General features: G+C 49.2%; 1 protein-coding gene across 2 annotated transcripts; it reads left to right on the top strand.

Annotated features, from left to right (window-relative positions):
* The first annotated feature begins 6,537 nt into the window (after nucleotides 1-6,537).
* Nucleotides 6,538-12,020, top strand: LOC119283967 (probable inactive receptor kinase At5g58300). Of its 2 annotated transcripts, none has more exons than XM_037563303.1 (3): nucleotides 6,538-6,892; nucleotides 9,014-10,366; nucleotides 11,121-12,020. In XM_037563303.1, exons 2-3 carry the CDS (start codon nucleotides 9,079-9,081, stop codon nucleotides 11,753-11,755), a joined length of 1,923 nt encoding a protein of 640 aa, XP_037419200.1. In that variant the 5' UTR covers nucleotides 6,538-6,892; nucleotides 9,014-9,078; the 3' UTR covers nucleotides 11,756-12,020. The 2 variants fall into 2 exon arrangements, with proteins under 2 accessions (XP_037419200.1, XP_037419204.1); XM_037563307.1 differs by having other exon boundaries at nucleotides 9,011-10,366.
* Nucleotides 12,021-22,257: the final 10,237 nt, after the last annotated feature.

Here is a 22,257-nt window from a genome sequence, read left to right as displayed (position 1 = left end):
GCTGGTCTCACACATAGTTGTTGAAGCTCGGGCATGACCTGCAGCACAGGGGTGACGACCCCGGCGAAGGCCTCACCCTCAACAATACCTGACACAAGGGGCAAGACAGACACTGGCGAAGAACTGACCCCAGTACGAGGGGAGAAACAACCGAAGAGCTCCGTCCCCTTGTCTCCCACGGAACAAACACCAGAAACAACAGAAGGTCGCGACATCGGAGCAGTCGGCAACATAGCCGGCACAAGGGAGAGCTTGGTGAGAGTAGCCTCCGCCCGCTCCAAAAAGCTCTCAACACGTGCCATCAAGCCTTGCAGCATCTTGAACTGTAGCTCCACATCAGACAAGGTAGCTGAGCCAGCAGTACCAGAGATGATAGACACTTAGGACCCACGACGAAGCGCCTCGGAGGGGAGCATGAACTTCATTGAACCTTCACAGGAAGCTGGAGCTTGACGATGCTCGATGCCGAGACGCGGCATGGCAAGGCATGCCAGCGAGCTGAGAGGACGCCAGGGGTTGCGGCACCCGCGTGCAAGGTAACCATTCTGCAAACATCGGGAGCATCTAAATGGATCTCTGCAAACAGCCGCACAATGCCCAGGAGCAAGGCATCTGCAGCATCTGCCATACAGCCAAGCAGGGATGGGGCGAGCAGCCAATACCAGGGCCGGTGGTGACGGATGCCGCGGACCTCGCCGCGGCAGCACCTCCTGCCTGCTGCCAAGGCCGTTGACGCCGACCCCGCCAAGGTGTGCATAATCTGTATTATTGTGTGTGCGTGGATGCTGCTATCCTCCTTTTTGCGGGAAAAAGCAATTCTTTCGATGAATTGCAAGCTGTGATCTACGTATGCATGCGTACTGATGGCTCCCCGTCAGTTGGATACACACCCAATCGGACCCTACCTACGCCTCACCCCCTTGGGCCTTGGCAAACGCAGGCCACGACCGCCATGGCATGTGCTCAACACATCACTCGTGGTCATGCATCGGTGCGTGCCGCCCCGCGGACGTCGACCAGATCCGACCGAGTCCATGTCCATCCACGGATGCAGCAGCTTTGCGTTGCAACCACTCGGCGGATCCATCCATCACATGCATCCTCATCATCCGTATGGGTCGCCATTACCCATGCCATTAGCAAAGCACGAAAGCAAAAGGCCAAAACAAAAGCCAGAGCCACTGGATCGTCTCGTCTTTTTTATGTCTCTCGCGCTCTGAACTTTGCTCTTGTACGTACGCGGTACAGGGCATCGGCCATTTGCGTACCCCGGGTAGGAGGTCGGTACGCTGGGCGCCCACTCCAAAAGGCAGCCAGCCGTGCCGGAAACTGAATCGGGAAAAGGAGCGGATGGATCCAGGGACCGATGTGATGGCGTCCATGTGCACGCTGGTCGACCGATTTTGCCACCGCTGTAAGTGATCACCGGCGTCGCTTTGCGCGTACTTAGTTGGGTGATGTGATTGCGAAGCTCTTGTTGTAGGTGGATGTACTGGCATACAGTAGATCATAATTGGCGCATGATCCGTGGACCTTTCCATCGGGGTAGTAGGACGTAGTAGTGCCGTTGAGCTCCTCGGTTACTTACGCGCAACGTCTATAATATTCAATTCGATTTCCCGCATGTTAGCCGAGGACAGATTGACTGGTTAATCTAGTCGTAGTTAGTCGACATGCATGAGTTACTGTGATCCAAATTTGGATGAAATCCGTTAGGAATAGTTTAATTGACACGTGCTAGCTAACAATTCATCATTAGTAAAACAACATTAGCGAAGCGGTGTGTCCAACCCCGAATAGACGTCTCGTACGGACACATGTGTCCATACAGACAGCGGTGTCTCTCGGCGGCATGAAGCAATGGGGTCTCAACGGTGAACGCGTAGTGATGGACAAGGGCAGGGTGGCGGTGCTGTCTGGCGTCATGATGACGTCAACGGCAGACTAGCAAGGTCGATGCTTCAGTACCTGCTATGAAGATGGATCGGTGGAAGTCGGCGGCGGCGACCTCTGAGAGTGCATCGGACCGGTATGTGTCCCAGACCCGGTATGAGGCTTGGCTGGGGCCTCCGGCTTTAGATGTTAATCTTTGGTGCGAGGTCTATTTGGTATTCGGCTTGGACAATCGGCAACCCGTCGTCAAGTGGTTATGAGTAGTGACAGATGTTGCCAAGATCATGGCTTCAGACTTATTAATGTATTACCTTGTAATGTCTTTGTGAATAATTAATAAAATGACTCTTCCCCTTTTTGAAAACAAAAAAATGTGTCCATACAGACGCGACTCTTCCCCCTCTCTTTTAATCTTGTAACTGCTGCCTTTTGGAGGCATCCCTTGAACATGTATATATATCTTGAGATCAATACAATTAAAGGACTAATCGTCCACTTCCTTTCAATCCTAAAAGCAAAAGCACATTGCTCTGAATTTACTTATCCTCACAAATTATAAAGAGTGAGAAAACAATTTGCAAACAAAATATTGTGAAAATCCAATAGATTGTTCACAATGTCATAATCATGTCAATTGAATTGGTATGCCACATCATACACATTTGCAAAGTTCATGGGAGGGTGAGTAATGTCCCAAACCTATAACCTGTTAACAGTCATCAGATTGCACATGTTATACTCTTTTTTCCTTCATGAGTTTACTCTAACGATTTCTCATAAAGGTTTTTAACGAGACAATATAAACACAAGTGTGCGTATACGCCATATCATTTTCTTCTTATATTTTCTCACTAGGTTTTAAAGAAGTTTTTGATGGCAATCAAATCACACTCTTTTCCTTATGAGTTTCTCTTGAAGTTTCTCAAAACGGTTTTTAATGAGGTAATATCTTCTTATAGATCATATGTCATATTTTCTATTTTTCCATTGGGTTTTAAAGAAAGTATGTAAGACATATTTATTGTTCTCTAAACTCACCAATGAGTTTTCTTCCTTCTCAAAGGTTTTTCTCATTTGAGTTACCAAGGAGACAATAATCATTATATGTTGCATCACTTTTTTCTTATTATTTTTTTCATAGGGTTTTAAAAAGTCTTAGCAGCATATCTGCACTATTCTCCTCATATTTTTTCCACGTGATTTTTGGGGCAGACTCTCAAGATTATACAAAGGATTTTTCAAGATAAATGCACAATAGGCCTATAATGATGAATATTCAATAAGTCTTCAAAGATGAACCATTCAAGAAGCAATGTTGTACAAGGGGGAGTGTTAGGAATAGTTTCTCACTTCTGTATAGCTAATTGACATGTGTTAATTAGTGAACCATCATTAGTAAAACATCATTAGCAAAGGGGCGTGTCCAACCCCGAGTAGATGTCTCGTACGGCCCATGTGTCCATACAGACGGAGTGAATTGCAAAAAACCACCACATTGACGTTTAGGTTTGCAGAAAACACCGGTTTACGAATTTCTGCCAGAAAACACTAATTCTCGGCCTGATTTTATTTTGCAAGAAACACTAGTTGACGGTTTTGGTCCATTTGATGAGGATTATGACAGATGGAGCCCACCATTTGCTGACACGGCGTAATGGTCTTTTTACCAAAACCTCCCCTCCTCCGTGAAAAAACTTCCTCCCTCGACAGTGAGCACGGTGGCTTTTTGTAATTCTTCCCTCTCTCTCTCTCTCTCTTAATCTTGTAACTGCTGTCTTTTGAAGGCATCCCTGAATATGTGAATATGTGTAATCATTATATGTTGCATCCTGGGACTTTTTGAAAAAGACTTTCAAGGAGGTGCTTCTAAGGACTTTTAGCAAAAAATTTCAAAAAAGTCCCACCCTGTTTGGTTTACCAGGAACTTTTTCTAGTCCCAACAAAAAAGTCCCTGAAACCAAACACCCCCTGTATCTTCTTGAGATCAATACAATCAAGGACCATTTGTTCACTTCCTTCCAATCTACTTTTACTTTAACAGAATCGTAAAGCTCTTGCGTCCCGGACCGCTCAGACCAGAGTGGTTTCTGTCCGTACCACGCACGCCCACACGATTCCACCATGGCAGACCAGAGAGGATGTTCTGCGTGGACAACCAAAGGAAATGATAAACTAGAGCACCAGCCCCGCCGTATTTCAATTTTATCTGCCCCTTGCTTACCTTGTAGACGTTGGGCACCAACGTACACTACTTGAGCTGATGAGTAGTCAATGCACGCACCGGCCGCTTGATTAATCAATCAATCGCTAGTGTTATTAAGTCTACATGATGCTACACTACCAGCCAGGGAGAGAGCAGTTGTTGTACCGCCGCATCACTAAGATAATTATTACAACCTGTGATGGATCAATAATTACTAGGACCAAGTACAACTGGAGATCGAGTATAATACAGCAACGGGAAAGAAAGATGCAGGTATGTACTGTACGTGGTAATGCTACTTGCAGTGAAGGGTAAGGGCAAGGCCAACCACGACAACGAGGCCGGCTCATCGCGCGGGCCAGCCATGTTCACTTTCGTGCCGGGGGGTAGGGCAGGGGGGGGGGAGGGGGGGTGGTGCTCGCCAGCCACGCGACCGGTGCACAACACACAATGCCAATGGGATTACCACATCCTACTGTTGTGGCCGATGTCAACCTCCCGCACGGCTCACACCTCGACCCCCACCGTGTTTCGGTGCCGGCCGTGCCGCAGTCTGAGCGGGGGCTTGTGGAGGAGATCCGCAGGCAACGTACACTCCACACGCCAGAGCAGCGCCGCAACCCGGCGTACGCACTAGACTCCCTGAACCGGGATGTCTGGTTCGCCATCGAGCACAACATTCGCCTTTGCGGCGCCGTCCAGATCGAGGCACACTCTTCACCGTCGCCACTGGTGGTGAGGCAGGAGGACGAGGAGGTTGAGGCCACGTACCAGACGACATCGGAGGAGGCCTTGGAACGTGCTATCGAGGAGTTGAAGCGCGAGGAAGACGCTCGCTAGCCTGGCCTTGAGGAGGTGCTCCAGCTGTCGGCGACAGGCAACTGCGTCTACCCGCCACCACCACCGACAATGCCGTCCTTGGGTGGTTGTCGTGCGGGAGTGGGTGTCTACGCCGCTCATTTGGCTGGGCGCGATGACAGAGGAGGAGGCGGCCTACCTCAAGCAGTGGATGGGGCGCGTGCCGGAGGAGGAGTGAGAGGACGAGGAGGACCACATGCAGCTGGGGGCGAGGAGGAGGAGCGCTGGCAGCGTTGTGTGCGCGAGGAGAAGGAGGAGTGGCAGTAGGAGGAGGACGAGGAGGCGCGCACTATGTCAGTCAGAGCCGTCGTAGCAGCAGACGCCAGAGCAGGCGACGTTGGTGTCCTACCAGCGGGCTTCCCTGGGTGCGTTTGGTTCAGGGGATGGGCTAAGGTGGTTATGGGTATCCCCATCCACCTGGTTAGGGATAGCCACTTTTTTTGTTTGGTTAGATAGAAAGTCAGGTGGTTGAAGATAGCCATTGTTGTGTTTGCTTGAAGGGATGGAAAGAGGATATATGCTGTTGTGATAACATCAGATTTGAGTAGAAAAAAACAACGAAAGGAACAGGACATGGCGCAGCCGACCAGAGCAACAACAATCAACGCACGCGCGGCCGGCCGGAGCCCAACACGTACACCACTCCGCCGCATGCACACGACGCTCCGCCGCAAGCCACGCATGGGTAGTCGCGAACCACACGGCCCACACATGTACATCAGTTCTCGATCCAGATCCGCCGCCGACAACCTCGATCGGCAGCTCTTCAGATCCGCCGCCGACCACCTCGACCGGCAGCTCTCCAGATCCCCTGCTTCCCCTTGTCGGCATAAACTACCGCGCCTGCTTCCCTCACCTTCACGCCCCTAAATCCGCTGTAGCACCACGCCCCGCGGGGTTCGGCGGCGGCCGCCGCCGCCGCAATCGCAAGAGATACGGAGAGGGTTTTTTTTTCTTATCAAGGGGCGGGTGGAAGAGGCGAGAACGAGGGGAAAACGGCGAGGCGAGTGCACGGGCACAGAGTGGTTGGCCATGTCCGCCACTTTTCGGCGGCTCCGCTCAGTCCGATTTTGATGGAATATTCTGCGAATCTGGCTACCCTCAGCCACGCTAAACTTCAAACCAAACGCCTGGCAGCCATTTAAAAAGTGGCTATCCCTAGCCACACGAGGGATAGCCCTCAAACCAAACGCACCCAGGCTGCGCGGCTGGAGTTCTTCGACCACGCTCGCTCCGCCGACGCTGACGCCTAGGTCTGCATGCTAGGACGGCTAGGCGTCTGCCTTTTCTTTTTCTACTTTTTATTAACATTTTATATTTAATTATGTTTGAATTGGACTTTAGCGGATGTTTTAATATGTTTAATTATGTTTTTATTAATATGTAGGAGTATGTTTTAAATATAAATGTTTTACATGGCCCTTCAATTTTTTTCATATTTGATTCGGATACTGGCCGTACGTCAAAGAAAAAGCGTTGCCCGGGCCCACGGGTCAGAGGCAGGAAGAAGCCCTCGGCAGCCTCTTGGCCAACGCACGCCTCCCTTCTCTTAAATCCACAGCGAGTTTGCACACACACAGGCGCGCGCACCTGACCTGACCGCACACTTCTCCCGCACAACCGCACTGTACTGCACTACCTCAGACTCATTGGAGGGAGGGGGGAGACGACGCAGGTCGGCTGCTCACGGCGGGTCCGGCCGGAGGGGGAGGCGCCGGCGGAATGCTGCGGGCCGTCGTTTGTCCCTGGAGCAGAATTCGTGGCGCGTGATTCCGCGCTTCTTGGCCCTAATCGGCGGGCGGCGGCGGTTGGTCGATTCGAGCGGCCGCGGAGGAGGCCGGAGTTTTCTTCCTTCGGGGCCGGGCGTTCGCGCGCGCTGGGTCTTCTTGCTGCGCTGGTCTGCGCTCACGAGCACGCCGAGGCTGGGATTTTCGCGAGGTATGTATTCGACCTCGTGCCTGAGCACATACAATGCAGTTCGTTCCTCTCATTTCCTGCCAAAAAAAGAAAAAAAGGTTCATTCCCCTCAATTCTGTTGCGGCTAATCAGGCGATTTCGTGCACTTTTTTCATTAAAAAGAAAGTAAAAGCAAAGATACTACTAGAATGTATGGGCAACGTTCGTTTCCTAGTGATATTAATTTGGGGGCTTGCTTTTAAAAAAGTGTTAAATTCAGGAGCTGAACAACCCGCCATGGAGTGTTTCACCGTGATCAACCGATGCCATTTCTGCTTTGGTTTGCAGATTTGGTGGGCGCTTTAATCTTTTATCTTGCTTCCACTGACCATTGCTGCACCTGTAAAAAAATCCTGAAACTGTAAAATAGCCAGCCAGGCCTGTGCAAGGAGCAAATTTACCTGTACAGTTTCCAAGCTTAAATGCTCTATGACAACATGGAAGCATGAACTCTCCTATAAATTACAATCTTACTGCTGCGAGAAAAGTACTTCACTGCACTACATTACTAGAGGTCTACAGCTACAACTGTGGATTGTTTGTATGTACTGTTTTTTAGGAGACTGTTTGTACGTAGTGCGCAGACAGTGATATCTCTTGCCCTGCGCATTTGTCCCATGGATGCCCTGCTCTACCATCGTGCCAGCTCGTGTGCCGTGCTGCCCATGATCACACACACACATGGCGCATCCGGCCATTAATCCGCAGGGAGCCCCACGCCGCCCCCCGAACCCATGAAAAAAAAGGAATCCTCATCCCCGCTCGCATCTGAGACCACCTGCTTTATGTGCTGGACTTTTGGTTCGGTGCTGCTGCTTTCTTTCAAAGCGCTAGCTTGGTCCTTGAGAAAATTACATGTAGACAGTAATCAAGCCTCGGTGGTTAGGTGCTCTGCGTTGTTGCTTTTGTGCATGTTCCGTTCCATCAGTGCAGGCAAGGAGTTCACCAGTGTGCTGTGCCTTTCCTTTATCTATTGCAAGTCCTATTGGAACCCCGCCTTGCCACTATCCCTGCGTCCTCTCTGGTAAGGACCGAGCGAGCGCCTTGTTTAGGCGTTAAGGAAACTGGGGTGTCCTGTACAGTACAGAAAAGGATAAAGAGGAGCGCTGAGATGCTTTATTAAAAGATCAGACCTGCCCTATGTAGGTTTCGTTTTATTGTAGCACATGATCAGACCTGCCCCATCTCAGAAATATAAAGCTCAGAGCTGCATGCACTGATTAACTACGGGGGTGGGGCTTTGGATTGGTTAGTCTAAAGGAAAGACAAGGGTGTCATTCGTTGTAATGTTCCTCTGGGAGGGGAGGTTGGTATGTAGCAGTTGAGAAAATCTGATGGACCCCTGTACATGTCGATGGGTGGTAGCACTTTGTCATTTTGTTATGGGTTTGGGTTTTTGTTCCAATGATGAGCTTTCCTCCGGCTTTCGATGCCACTAACGAGGATCAATTATGACGCAAAGCGTGGAAAGCTGTTGGTGTTTGTAACACTGGGAGATACTGGATCTAGGTTCCTTGGATCTTAAGTAATGTTGGCACTATTGAACATAGCTGCATTTTTACTGTCTGTGTAAGTAGTCTCCTTTGCCATTAGAAACTGTGGTTGATTGATAGTCTGACACACCTTGTGTCAAATCTTATTAATCTCACAATAGGCTCCTTTCTGGTCATCAAATTTGTTATTCTTTGGCAAGACTAGGAATCTGATATTACATTTTCCATTGCAAACATGAGTGAACATTCATCTTGTAAACTGTTAATGGATGAAAGCATTTTTTCCATCCAACTGCACAACTCTCTTGGCAGTTCTACATTATTGGTCCTTTATTGCAATTACAGAAGGAAATAGTTAATTCTCTTTTGCCTTTTCTTATGGTCTCTAAAGCAATGATGTTTTGTTGATTGCTTAATCATGAAGTAACTATCTACATTGGGAAACTCCTATGCTTCATCACTTCATTTTTTGTATCCAAAATCCCTTGCACTTCTACTATGTTTTTCCAATTATGAACTGCATATTATACACCCACTATGATTTAGACTCTTGATGTTATAAGAACCAATCTCACTTACTCATGGCTTTCTTTTTCCTTTTGTGTAGCAGGAGTGAAGCGTTGATGACCGTCCGATTATAATTCTTCTTCTCCTTGTTCTCTAGCCATCCTAACAATGCAACATCTTTTGCTCATAGCTTTTCTTTCTGCTTCTCTGTTCCTTCCTTACCCTCCTTGTGCCAAAGGGGCTGATCTGAACTCTGACAAGCAAGCCCTTCTTGCATTTGCTTCGTCTCTGCCTCATGCAAGAAAGATCAACTGGACCCTCACAACGCAGGTCTGCACATCTTGGGTTGGGGTTACATGCACACCAGATGGGAAGCGTGTGCGTATGCTGCGACTACCTGCAGTAGGACTATTTGGTCCTATGCCCTCGAACATACTTGGCAAGCTTGATGCCTTAGAGGTGTTAAGCCTTCGGTCCAATCGTCTTACTGTTAGCCTACCCCCTGATGTAGCATCCATTCCTTCTCTGCACTCTCTTTACCTTCAGCGCAACAACTTGTCGGGCATAATACCTACATCACTATCCTCAAATCTAGCATACCTCGACCTGTCGTACAATACATTTGTTGGAGAAATCCCATTGAAAGTGCAAAATATGACTGAGCTTACTGGGTTGTCTCTCCAGAACAACTCTCTTTCTGGACCCATCCCTGATCTTCACCTTCCCAAACTGAGATATTTGAACTTGAGCTATAATAACCTCAGTGGGCCCATTCCGGCTTCTCTGCAGAAGTATCCAGCCAGTTCTTTCTTGGGGAATGCTTTTCTATGTGGGTTTCCCCTGGAACCATGTCCAGGGACCACACCTTCTCCTTCTCCGAATGCACCACCTTCCCAGGAAAGTAATTTGGAAAAGTTTTGGGGAAAGCATCACAAAATTATCATAATTGCAATACTTGCTGGAGGAGCGGCAATATTGTTGATTTTGATTATCATACTCGTGATATGCATCTGCAAGAGAAAGAGAGATGGAGAGCCTCGCACAGCCTCATCCTCATCCAAAGGGAAGGGTGTTGCGGGTGGAAGAGGAGACAAATCCAAGCCAGAATACAGCAGTGGTGTTCAAGAAGCAGAGAGGAACAAATTAGTTTTCTTTGAGGGCTGTTCATATAATTTCGACTTGGAGGATCTGTTGAGGGCTTCAGCTGAAGTCCTTGGAAAAGGAAGCTACGGCACGACCTACAAAGCTGTTCTTGAGGATGGCACGACAGTGGTGGTCAAGAGGCTGAAGGAGGTGGTGGCGGGAAAGAAGGAATTTGAACAGCAAATGGAGATAATTGACAGGCTTGGCCAGCACCAGGGTGTTGTTCCCTTGCGTGCTTTCTATTACTCCAAGGACGAGAAGCTCTTGGTCTATGACTATGTTACACCGGGTAGCCTTTCAGCTGCTTTGCATGGTATGCTCTTTATCTCAAGTCTTTGATTTGAACCACTATGCAAGTATGCATTTCATTTACCTGTTTGAATTTTGAAACTTGTTTTGACCTAGTTTTTCATCACTTACTTAGATGACAAGTACATGCAATTCTATGGTAGAAATTGCCTTTAAATATGTAGCACTGTGAAATTGTTCCTGAAATAATTAGGAACCTGCAGTTTGTTCAATGCAATCTAAGTAAGTGTGCGAATTATGCATTCTGGCATGGTGAGGACTGAGGTTGCCTTTAAGCTAATCTTTTGAAATCTCAAACTGGACGATGAACAATTCCGTAGATATATGAAACTCCGAGTTGGTTATTATGAATTCGATAAATACAAGATGTGTTAAACAGTAAAATTATACACATGCCTTATGTACTGCTTTTCGACCCTCGGCCATAGTCGTGCGGAAGAAAAATGGAAGATAGATTAAGGCAGTGCAAGCTGATGTCAACAAGTTGCTTCCTCACTAATTTATTTGTTTATTTTAGAATTTTTACTTCTTTTCTGAAGTTCTGATGAACACTCTGCGGGAGTTACTGTTGTAGTTTTGTAGCTAAAATTTGTATGCTTTTGAGCTACTGTTGTTCTATGGATGCTGAAATGTGTAGAAAAGAATAGGTGCCGATTTTCTTCACCTGTATAGTTAACTTGCATCTTTGTAATACCACATATGTATTGAAACGCCGAAGTTACATGATCACAGACTTACCATCCATTGTGAACACACAGGGAACAAATCTGCTGGAAGAGCACCACTGGACTGGGAGACGAGAGTGAAGATATCGCTCGGCGCCGCACGAGCGATCGCTCATCTTCACACCGGAGCAGGCGGCAAGTTCATCCACGGCAACATCAAGTCGAACAACATCATCCTCTCGCGGGAGCTGAGCGCGTGCGCCTCGGACTTTGGCCTTGCGCAGCTCATGGCCACCCCTCACTTCCACCCGCGGCTTGTCGGGTACCGCGCGCCGGAGGTCCTGGAGGCCAAGAAGCCGACGCAAAAGTCTGACGTGTACAGCTTCGGCGTGCTGCTCTTGGAGATGCTTACCGGGAAGGCCCCCCTCCGGTCCCCCGGCCGCGACGACTCCATCGAGCACCTCCCGAGGTGGGTGCAGTCTGTGGTCCGGGAGGAGTGGACGTCAGAGGTTTTCGACGTCGACCTGCAGAGGCACCCCAACACCGAGGACGAGATGGTGCAGCTGCTCCAAGTCGCCATGGCGTGCGTCGCCGTTCATCCGGACCAGCGGCCGAGGATGGAGCAGGTCGTCAGGAGGATCGAGGAGATCCGGAGCTCCGGCTCCGGGACGACGACGAGGACGTCTCCCGAGGACAAGCCGAGGGAAGAGCACATCCAGATCACCTGAGGCGAAAACAATAGGTCTGATACTGATAGCATCCCGTCTGCCTGCAAACTAAGTTGATGGCCATTTTGTTTACTGATACCATTCTTTTACTAGCAGTAAGTAAATTTGCTTCCCGTTATTGGTTTCAGATTCTCAGTGGTAGCTCTGCTGATCGTATCGTAGGGTGTTGTGGTGTGACTCTTTAGAGTATGGTTGATATTTTTCATTAGAGAATGGTTGATATTGATTCACTGAATGAGCAATCTGGTATGTCACTTGCCTGTTACCGATATTTTCTCCGACTGAAACTATGCTTGGTTCAGTTAGTCACTGCTGTTATTTAGGCAGAAAGAAAGAGGATCTGGTGACAGTTACTGATACTGCAAGTCGAGTCATGTTGCCGCTGCCTTTGTTAACGGAGGTGGTCTCCGGAACCAAAACGTGGGCATCGGGCGCGGGGGGATAGGGGAGCCAAAATTTCGAAATGGAGGGACCAAGCCAAGTTGATATATAACTATCTTAATACTCCCTCCAAAGAGAACTAAGCAGCTTATTTCGATTCAATGTGGATTATCACGCAATGCTCTAGCAAAGTTATCTCCCATTAAAGCGATGATCAAGATGAATAAATCTTTATAGTGTTTGTTTACCGATTTTGTCATCATAATAGCATAACTGCAAGTTTTAGAATTGGCATCACATAACAAGCAACCAGAAGAACTAAAATCTTCCCCTCAAAAAAAAAAAAAAGAACTAAAATCTTTATCTAAAAAACTAAAATCTAATGTATAATTTCGAAATATATAAGACGAGAACTGAGAAAGATAAAACAATAATCAATAGTACTACTACTAACCCTGCTATTTCGTTGTTCTGATTGAAGAATTGACGGGTGCAGTCTGTAGGTTAAGCCGGTCGCGCCGTCGCCTTGGGATTTCAATCTAAAACGCTATCAGGAGGAGCAAAGGGTGCATAGAGGCAGCGGTGTAATCCGGGAGAGCCATTTCTATAGGGAATTTGTTTATTTGGGAAGACCATCATGACTAGCTTTATTGCAATTTAGAAAGGTAAAACGTCATCCACAAGTCTGGAGACAAGACAGCCCGGGGGCTCGTCCGTCCAACTACTAGAAATCTTATTACAGAAACTATGTTTAGCTAGCACATGTGCCGCATCATTACATGACCGAGAGCAATGATTAAAAGTGACCTTCCCAATAGACGTAGCCGCATCCACACACTCCACAAAAATTGCCGCTGCAGTGTCCTACCATCTTGTTTGTCCAGTGCAGGAATCAATCACCATGAGGGAATCAGACTATGCTTCAACTCGAGAAAAACCCAAGGTATTAGCAAATACTAGCCCGTCGCGCATAGCCTGCTGGAAATATTAGCACTTTTCTGATTAGACTAATCCACGAGTAAACAGTAAGCATGGCATAAAAGGTATGCATCTCATAGATATACCTAAGCATACTAGCACATATAGAACATAGAAGCGCGAACCTTCTATGAGCAGCACAAATACGGCTAGTACAAGTATGAGTAAACGAGGGATGAACAGATCATACCCTCCGGTTGGCCACGCCAACGCGGCGGCGACAGCAGCAGCCTCGGCGTCGTCTGTGGCCTCTTTCTTGGCGGCGGCGGCGGCCATGGTGTCGATGCAGGGGAAGTAGTGGAAGCAGAGGCGGACGGTGTTGGGGACGGATCGGGAGCAGTCGCGTCGAGACGCTCCCCCAAAACCTTATTGCCGTTCTCCCGGGCAGGATCTCGAACGACAGGGTTCCGGAGGCACCTGCTCTCCCGACCAGCCGTGCACGCAGTCATCGGGATGGGGTCGCCGGAGATAGCACAGAGTGAGGAACAGTAGATGACAGCTAGGTTATGCGAGAGGGAGGGAGTGAATTGAACTAGGTCATTCCATTGGGCAGAGCCTTCTTATATAGGCCGTCGGGTAGGAAGTTGTGGGCCTGGGCGGAGGCCCACGACCGAGTCGATGCACTCCCGGGAAGGGAATCGTCGTTCCTAGGAAGGGTCAAACACCCGCGAACGGGGCGGGCGGCGGCGGCGGAGGAGCGTGCGTGTACCACTCCTCTTCCCAAGCTCCCAATGGCAAGTGGTGGAGCAACCCATATAAAGGGGTCTCAACTCTCCTCAACTAGCAAGGTGGGACTAAACTTCCCACCACCTGCCATCTCATACATGTGCCTCAAGATTAACCAGGGATTAGTATCTTATATGGGCCTAAGCCCATCCATAATCCAACAATCCCCCACCAGATCTCGAGGCACATAAGTTTGTCAACTATTCCAAACAATGTTTGATATACCAGAATTTTCAGTGGAGACTGTTAAGTTGAACTTCCACCTAGAGCAACAGGATTCGACTTCTTCATAACTGAACAATGGACTATGCCTTGAATTGTCAGTTTGGCGTGCAGAAGTTTCACCTGTTGTTAGCTGATACGTGGTTGCCGAAGGCTAAACCCCACGGGTGGAGCTTATTAGTCATACTCCGTACCTTCTCATGAGCTTACTAGAGATTACCCAATCTCATAGACTGTGACCAGCAGTCGGGCTCACATAGGTGTGTTCCTCCGAAGAATGCTCTGTAGATTAGCATCTTGCTTACATAAGCTTTAGAACACATTAATACAAAAGTCAACCTGCCTTACAGAATTGAGAGTATTATGCATCTCCAATGGAGTGGGTTAATTAAGGATACTCTCCTCAGTTGACCGTTGGATTGTTTTCCCAGGTCCTAATTCACGGAATTTCCGATCACATAGGTTGGGTTACCCCCATGGCAACTTACGTGGGTCTCATACCCATCTCCCTCGATGCATTTTCTATCACAACCCGTGATAGCCCTTTCGTAAAAGGGTCTGCCAGATTCTTAGCCGTCTGGATATAATCCAATGCTATTACTCCGGAGTTTCTTGATTTTCTGATAGATTTCAATCTTCTTCTTATGTGCTTTGTGGATTTCATGTTGTCCTTTGAACTCTTAGCCTTGGCAATCACCGTTTGATTGTCACAGTTCATAAGGACAGCTGGCATTGGTTTGTAAACCACCGGCAAATCCATCAATAGCTCTCGAAGCCATTCTGCTTCGACGCATGATGTGTCTAATGCTGTGAGTTCTGCTTCCATAGTCGATCTGGTTAAGATCGTCTGCTTGCAAGACTTCCAGGAAACAGCACCACCACCAAGTGTGAAGACATGTCCACTTGTGGCTTTCATCTCATCAGCATCAGATATCCAATTCGAATCACTATACCCCTCAAGTACCGTCGGGTACCCAGAATAGTGAATTCCATAGTTCACAGTACCTTGCAAGTAACACATCACTCACTCAACAGCATGCCAATGCACATCTCCCGGATTGGAAACAAACCGGCTTAGTTTGCATACAACAAATGAGATGTCAGGACGAGTAGCACATGCTAGGTACATCAGTGAACCAACCACTTGAGAATATCTCAATTGATCTACAGCCGTGCCTTCGAACTTTCGAATCCACACGCTAGGATCATATGGTGTTGCAGAAGGTTTGCAGTCTGAATATCCAAAATGGCTCAAAATCTTCTCAACATAGTGGGATTGCAAAAGTGTAATTCCACCCTCAGAATTTCTCAGTAGCTTGATGTTCAAGATAACATCATCCACTCCCAAGTCTTTCATCTCAAAGTTATGAGATAGAAAAGCCTTGACCTCCTCTATGACCTTGAGGTGGGTCCCAAATATCAGTATGTCATCAACATACAGACACAGTATAACTCCTTCGCCCCCACCATAGCGATAGTAGACACATTTGTCGGCTTCGTTCACAACAAAGCCAACAGATGTCAGAGTAGTGTTGAACTTCTCATGCCATTGCTTAGGCGCTTGTTTTAGGCCATACAAGGATTTCACTAGCTTGCACACCTTTCTTTCCTGACCATTTACTACAAAGCCATCTGGCCGTTGCATGTAAATTTCCTCGTCTAGCTCTCCGTTAAGGAAGGCCGTCTTAACGTCCATCTGGTGAACGAGAAGAACATGCGAGGCAGCCAAAGCGAGTAACACTCGAATGGTTGTCAGTCTAGCCACATGTGAATAAGTGTCGAAGAAATCATCTTCTTCTTTCTGAGTATAACCCTTGGCCACAAGCCTAGCCTTGTACTTCTCAACAGTACCATCGGGCCTAAGCTTCTTCTTGAACACCCACTTACATCCCAATGGTTGACAACCATAAGGACGATCAGTGATTTCCCATGTCCCGTTAGCCAAGATGGAATCCATGTCGCTACGGGCTGCATCCTTCCAGTAGTCAGCATCAGGAGATGCATAAGCTTCTGAAATGGAGCTAGGAGTTTCATCATCCACGAGGTACACAAGGAAATCATCACCAAAAGACTTTGCAGTCCTTTGTCTCTTGCTCCTAACAGGAGCTTCCTCGCCATCCTCCGTGGAACCCTTATCACTTTTATGTTCATAATATTCCATCGGAATAGCAGGTTCAGGAGTCTCACCAGATTCCAGTCTAGAGTTGCTTTGCATATCTCTCATGGGGAAAATATCCTCAAAGAATGTAGCATCCCTAGACTCCATGATCATACCGACCTTCACGTCCTGTACATCAGATTTCACCACTAGAAATCTATAGCCAACGCTATGCTTGGCATAGCTAAGAAAAACACAGTCCACGGTCTTTGGTCCCAACTTGCGCTTTTTGGTTATCGACACGTTGACTTTCACCAAACAGCCCCAAGTGCGTAGGTAAGAGAGTGTAGTTTTTTTCTTTTCCCATTGCTCATAGGGAGTAGTCTCATTATCCTTTGTGGGTGTTGGGGAACGTAGTAATTTCAAAAAATTTCCTACGCACACGCAAGATCATGGTGATGCATAGCAACTAGAGGGGAGAGTGTCGTCCACGTACCCTCGTAGACCATTAAGCGGAAACGTTATGAGAACGCGGTTGATGTAGTCGAACGTCTTCACGATCCGACCGATCCAAGTACCGAATGTACGACACCTCCGAGTTCAGCACATGTTCAGCTCGATGATGTCCCACGAACTCCGATCCAGCAGAGCTTCACGGGAGAGTTCCGTTAGCATGACGGCGTGATGACGGTGATGATGTTGCTACCGACGCAGGGCTTCGCCTAAGCACTACTACGATATGATCGAGGTGAATTATGGTGGAGGGGGCACCGCACACGGCTAAGGGATCAATGATCAACTTGTGTGTCTATGGGGTGCCCCCTGGCCACGTATATAAAGGAGTGGAGGAGGGGGGAGGGCCGGCCCTCCTATGGCGCGCCCTGGGGAGTCCTACTCCCACCGGGAGAAGGATTCCCCCCTTCCATGTAGTAGGAGTAGGAGAGAAGGAAAGGGAAAAGAGAAGAGAAGGAAGGAGGGGGCGCCGCCTGATGAAGCTATGTACCTAGGGTAGGGTCATGGACCCATCCAGCATACCCTCCCCAAGGACATCTTTACAAGGAATCAAAAGCAGTCGAAGAGAAATCATCATCCACTCGACCGCGGAGATGCGCTCACTTGACCACCTTGAAGACACTCGACCACCAGAAGATGAGGAACCCTCCACTCTGCAACGGTTAGGCCTTAAACCATAGCATTATGAGCATTTATGACATTTTACTGTAGACGTTACCAGTAACGCCTTTCCTTTATGAGCATTGAACCCTGTGTAACAGAGGGGAGGTGGGGTCCTGGCGCACTCTATATAAGCCACCTCCCTCCTCTGGGACAAGGGTTCGCACTTTGTAAACACACACACACACACACACACACATATAATCCAGTCGACCGCCTCAGGGCACCGAGACGTAGGGCTGTTACTTCCTCCGAGAAGGGCCTGAACTTGTAAAACTTGTGTGTACAACTACTCCATAGCTAGGATCTTGCCTCCTCATACCTACCCCCATTCTACTGTCAGTCTTAGATCCACGATAGTTGGCGCCCACCGTGGGGAAGGTGTCTTAGCGACTTATTGGAGAAGTTGCAATTTTTCCGATCCCCATCATCATGGTTCCAGGCGGAGGTTTGGCTGAGGGCCGCGAGATCCGTCTCGGCGCGCTCGTGTTTGTCGCCAACGACTCCGCTTGGCTTCAGGAGGCACCACTCGATGTTGACGCGCTCCCCGCCCGCGGGGCGACGCACTTTCACGCGTGCGTCCGCGGCGTCCTCTTGCGGCAACCGTCGACCCAGTACCAGTCGACTCCAACGGCTTTCCCCCTCCCTGCGACCCGCCGGAGCAAGTGCACCGGCCGGTCGAGGATTCAACGGTGGGTGAAGCATGCGGTGGCCCGCCAGTCGGCCACCCCTCAAGTCACGGCGCTCGAGCCTGACGAGTCTCTCTACGGCCTGTTCGTCTGTCGACTGGCTCTGTAGAGATTGCATCCGAGTGCGGCAGCAATGACTCGGCAGTGGAAGTCCTGATGGTCAATGGACCACGCGGTCCTCCTGGCTTCGATCGTGAAGACGGAGGTGACGGGAACGGCGATCCGTCGCGCATTCACGAGGAGTACCGCCCCGAGCCTCTCTCCTCGCAGCAGAGAGAAGAACTTCGTCGCCGAAACATGGATGCCCTGCATACTCCTATAGTTGGAGAAACGCCCGAGGCCCAGGCCTTGGAACAGGCTTGCTTGGCCAATCTAGCTGAATGCACTCGGCTGGAGAACCTACAGCGCGCACTCGATGATCGCGCTCGTCAACGTGCTCCTGAGTCCAGCCGACGCCAACTTTTTCCACCTCCGGCTCAGGTATACCGGACACTGATCCAAAACCTAGCATCTGCTGTCCGGATAGTAGAGTTGATTCAACCTTCCCAGTCAGAAGCTGGCCGAGGTCTGGCCCAGATCAAGGCCTTACTACGGGCAGCAGGAGAGCAGAATACGGCCGTGTCTCAGTCACGGGATAGGATCCATAGCAGATCTGTGGTCGCAGATACGGTCCAGTCGGCCCATAGCCCGAGATCGCCCCCGAGGCGTGAGGGACGTGGAGAGCAGCGTGATCAGTACAGAAACCAGGAGCAGTATGATCGTCGAGCCGATCGCGATGGTCGCCGTCGAGTGCCCACGCCTCCTCCAAGGAGTGGGTCATACGTGCCGCGGCCACATGAGGACAGGCGCCCTAACAGCGTCGAAAGAGGTATTCCAGTCGACCCCAGGGAGCCAGGCTTTGATACGAGATCTATTCTCGTACAAGGCTTGGTCGACAGGAACAGAGCTCACCGAGATGGCCATGACAGAGGCCCGCAAACCAGCAATAGGGTGCATGTCTCTGGCCCAGAGTGCTTCAGCAGAGCTATCAGAGCTGCAGTGATTCCCCCCAACTTCAGGTTGGTGACTGGAGTGAGTAAGTTCACCGGAGAGTCCAAGCCCGACACCTGGGTCAAAGACTACCGAGTGGCTGTCCAGATTGGTGGCGGCAATGATGAGGTGACCATGAAACACCTTCCTCTGATGTTGGAGGGCTCGGCTAGGGCGTGGCTGAATCAATTGGCACCTGGCAGCATCTATACTTGGGAAGATCTCGCCCGAGTGTTTGCCAGAACGTTTGAGGGTACTTGCAAGCGGCCAGCAGGTTTGATAGAATTACAGTGTTGCGTCCAGAAACCAAATGAAACTTTGAGAGATTATATCCAGAGGTGGATCACCCTGCACCACACGGTGGAAGATGTGTCTGATCATCAGGAAATTTGTGCTCTCAAGGAAGGCGTCAGGTACCGGGAGTTGAACCTGAAATTCGGTTGGACAGGAAACATGACTCCGACTCGGATGATGGAAATCGCCACCAAGTATGCCAATGGTGAAGAGGAGGAGCAACTGCGGAGCGGCAAGCACAAAGCAGTCGCCCACGAAGCCGGAGGAGAAAACTCCAGTCGGAAACAAAAACGCAAGGCCGAACCAGCTGCTCTGGGTGAGGCCTTGGCTGTGGTTCAAGGAAAGTTCAAGGGGAAGCCCAAAGGGCCGTGGAACCCCAAGAAAGTAAAATATCAGGATGGAAATGACGTGTTGGATCTGCCGTGTCATATACACACCAAAAAAGACGAAGAAGGTAATTTCATTTACCCGAAGCATACCCCTCGACAGTGTCGGCTCCTGATCCAGCAGTTCCAAGAGAAACATCCCAAGGAAAAGGAGAAGGAGGTAGACAAGGCTGAGAGTGAAGGGGAAGATGATGATGGTTATCCTCACGTCAATTCCACTCTGATGATTTTTGCTGATGTTGAAAACAAGAGTCGATTGAAAGTCATCAACAGAGAAGTGAACATGGTCGCTCCGGCGACACCCAGTTACTTGAAATGGTTGCATACTGCCATTACATTCGACCAGTCTGATCATCCAGCGCACATCGCCACCCCTGGGAGGCAAGCGCTGGTGGTCGACCCGGTGGTCGAAGGCACTCGACTGACAAAGGTCCCGATGGACGGTGGCAGTGGCCTGAACATTCTATATGCAGAAACGTTGAAAGGAATGGGCATTCCGATGTCCAGACTCAGTGACAGCCATATGAGTTTCCATGGGGTCATCCCAGGCAAGAAGGTTGCGTCCCTCGGTCAGATTGCACTCGACGTGGTTTTCGGTGATGCCAAAAATTACCGCAAAGAAAAGTTGACGCTTTAAGTCGTGGATTTTCAGAGTGCATATCATGCAATTCTGGGCAGGCCGGCTTATGCACGATTCATGGCTCGACCTTGTTACGTGTACCTCAAACTGAAGATACCTGGTCCTAGAGGAGTGATCACTATCTCTGGTAATCGGAAAAAGGCGGAAGAGTGTTTCCAGAAGGGCTCAAAGATCGCCAATGCCCAGATGGCCGTGGCAGAATTGCAAGAATACCAGAAAAATGCAGACCCGAGTGCCTTGTTGCGAGCCAAGAAGCCAGCCACGGATTCAGCATTCCAGTCGTCTGGCGAGACGAAGTCTGTTCACATCCACCCGACAGACCCCAATGCAGCTCCGACTCACATTTCGACCACACTCGACTCCAAATAGGAAGAAGCGCTCATCCAGTTCCTCCGTGAGAACTGGGACATCTTTGCATGGAAGCCTTCTGACATGCCAGGTGTTCCCAGGGGACTGGCTGAGCATCGTTTGCGAGTCGACCCGAAAGTGAAACCAGTCAAAGAGCATCTTCGACGGTCCGCCGTCCAGAAAAGAAAAGCAATCGGCGAAGAGGTGGCTCGGCTTTTGGCAGCTGAGTTTATCCGAGAGATTTACCACTCCGAGTGGTTAGCCAATGTTGTCATGGTCCCAAAGAAAGATGACTCACTCCGCATGTGCATCGATTTCAAGCATATCAATCGGGCCTGCCTGAAAGATCGCTTCCCTCTCCCTCGCATCGATCAGATAGTCGACTCGACTGCTGGATGCGAGCGTTTGTCCTTTTTCGATGCCTACTCCGGGTACCACCAGATCCGTCTGTAAGGACCCGACGAAATAAAGACAGATTTTATCACCCCGTTCGGGTGCTTCTGTTATGTCACAATGCCATTCGGCTTGAAGAACGCCAGAGCCACATTTATGCGAATGATTCAGAAGTGCCTGCTCACTCAGATTAGTCGGAATGTGGAAGCATACATGGATGACATTGTGGTCAAGTCACGTAAAGGTTCCGACCTGCTGACCGACCTCGCCGAAACCTTTGCCAACCTCAGAAGGTATGATATCAAGCTCAATCTATCAAAGTGCACGTTTGGAGTTCCAGGCGGAAAGTTGCTCGGTTTTCTTGTTTCCGAACGAGGAATCGATGCTAACCCAGAGAAAGTAGGCGCTATACTCCGAACGAAACGCCCTGTGCGTGTGCATGATGTCCAGAAGCTTACTGGTTGCTTGGCCGCCCTAAGTCGATTCATTTCTCGCCTCGGTGAAAAGGCGCTGCCTCTTTACCGACTGATGAAGAAATCAGATAAGTTCGAGTGGACTCCAGAAGCTGATACAGCATTTGCAGAGCTAAAAGCCCTGCTTTCCACCCAGCCGGTGCTTGCTACTCCAATCAGTAAAGAGCCTCTTTTGCTTTATATAGCAGCCACTGGATAAGTCGTTAGTACAGTACTTACGGTCGAGCGGGAAGAAGAAGGAAAAGCGTACAAAGTTCAACGCCCAGTTTATTATATTTCTGAAGTCCTGACCCCGTCAAAGCAGAGATATCCTCACTATCAGAAGCTTGTCTATGGAATTTACATGACCACGAAGAAGGTTGCACACTACTTCTCAGATCACTCTGTTACAGTCGTCAGCGACGCTCCATTGTCAGAGATTCTGCACAACAGGGATGCAACTGGTCGAGTGGCAAAATGGGCGATTGAACTCCTTCCCTTGGATATCAAGTTTGAGGCAAAGAAAGCTATCAAGTCCCAAGCAATAGCAGACTTCCTCGCCGAGTGGATCGAACAGCAACTGCCGACTCAAGTTTACTCTAAGCACTGGACCATGTTCTTTGACGGATCCAAGATGTTGAACGGTTCTGGTGCTGGAGTAGTTCTGGTATCCTCCCGAGGAGACAAGCTCAG

Source organism: Triticum dicoccoides, chromosome 1A, assembly GCF_002162155.2.
Source record: "Triticum dicoccoides isolate Atlit2015 ecotype Zavitan chromosome 1A, WEW_v2.0, whole genome shotgun sequence".
Classification (NCBI taxonomy): Eukaryota; Viridiplantae; Streptophyta; class Magnoliopsida; order Poales; family Poaceae; genus Triticum; species Triticum dicoccoides.
The sequence above is the reverse complement of the archived record's forward strand: the minus strand, read 5'-3'. Positions and strand labels throughout refer to the sequence as shown.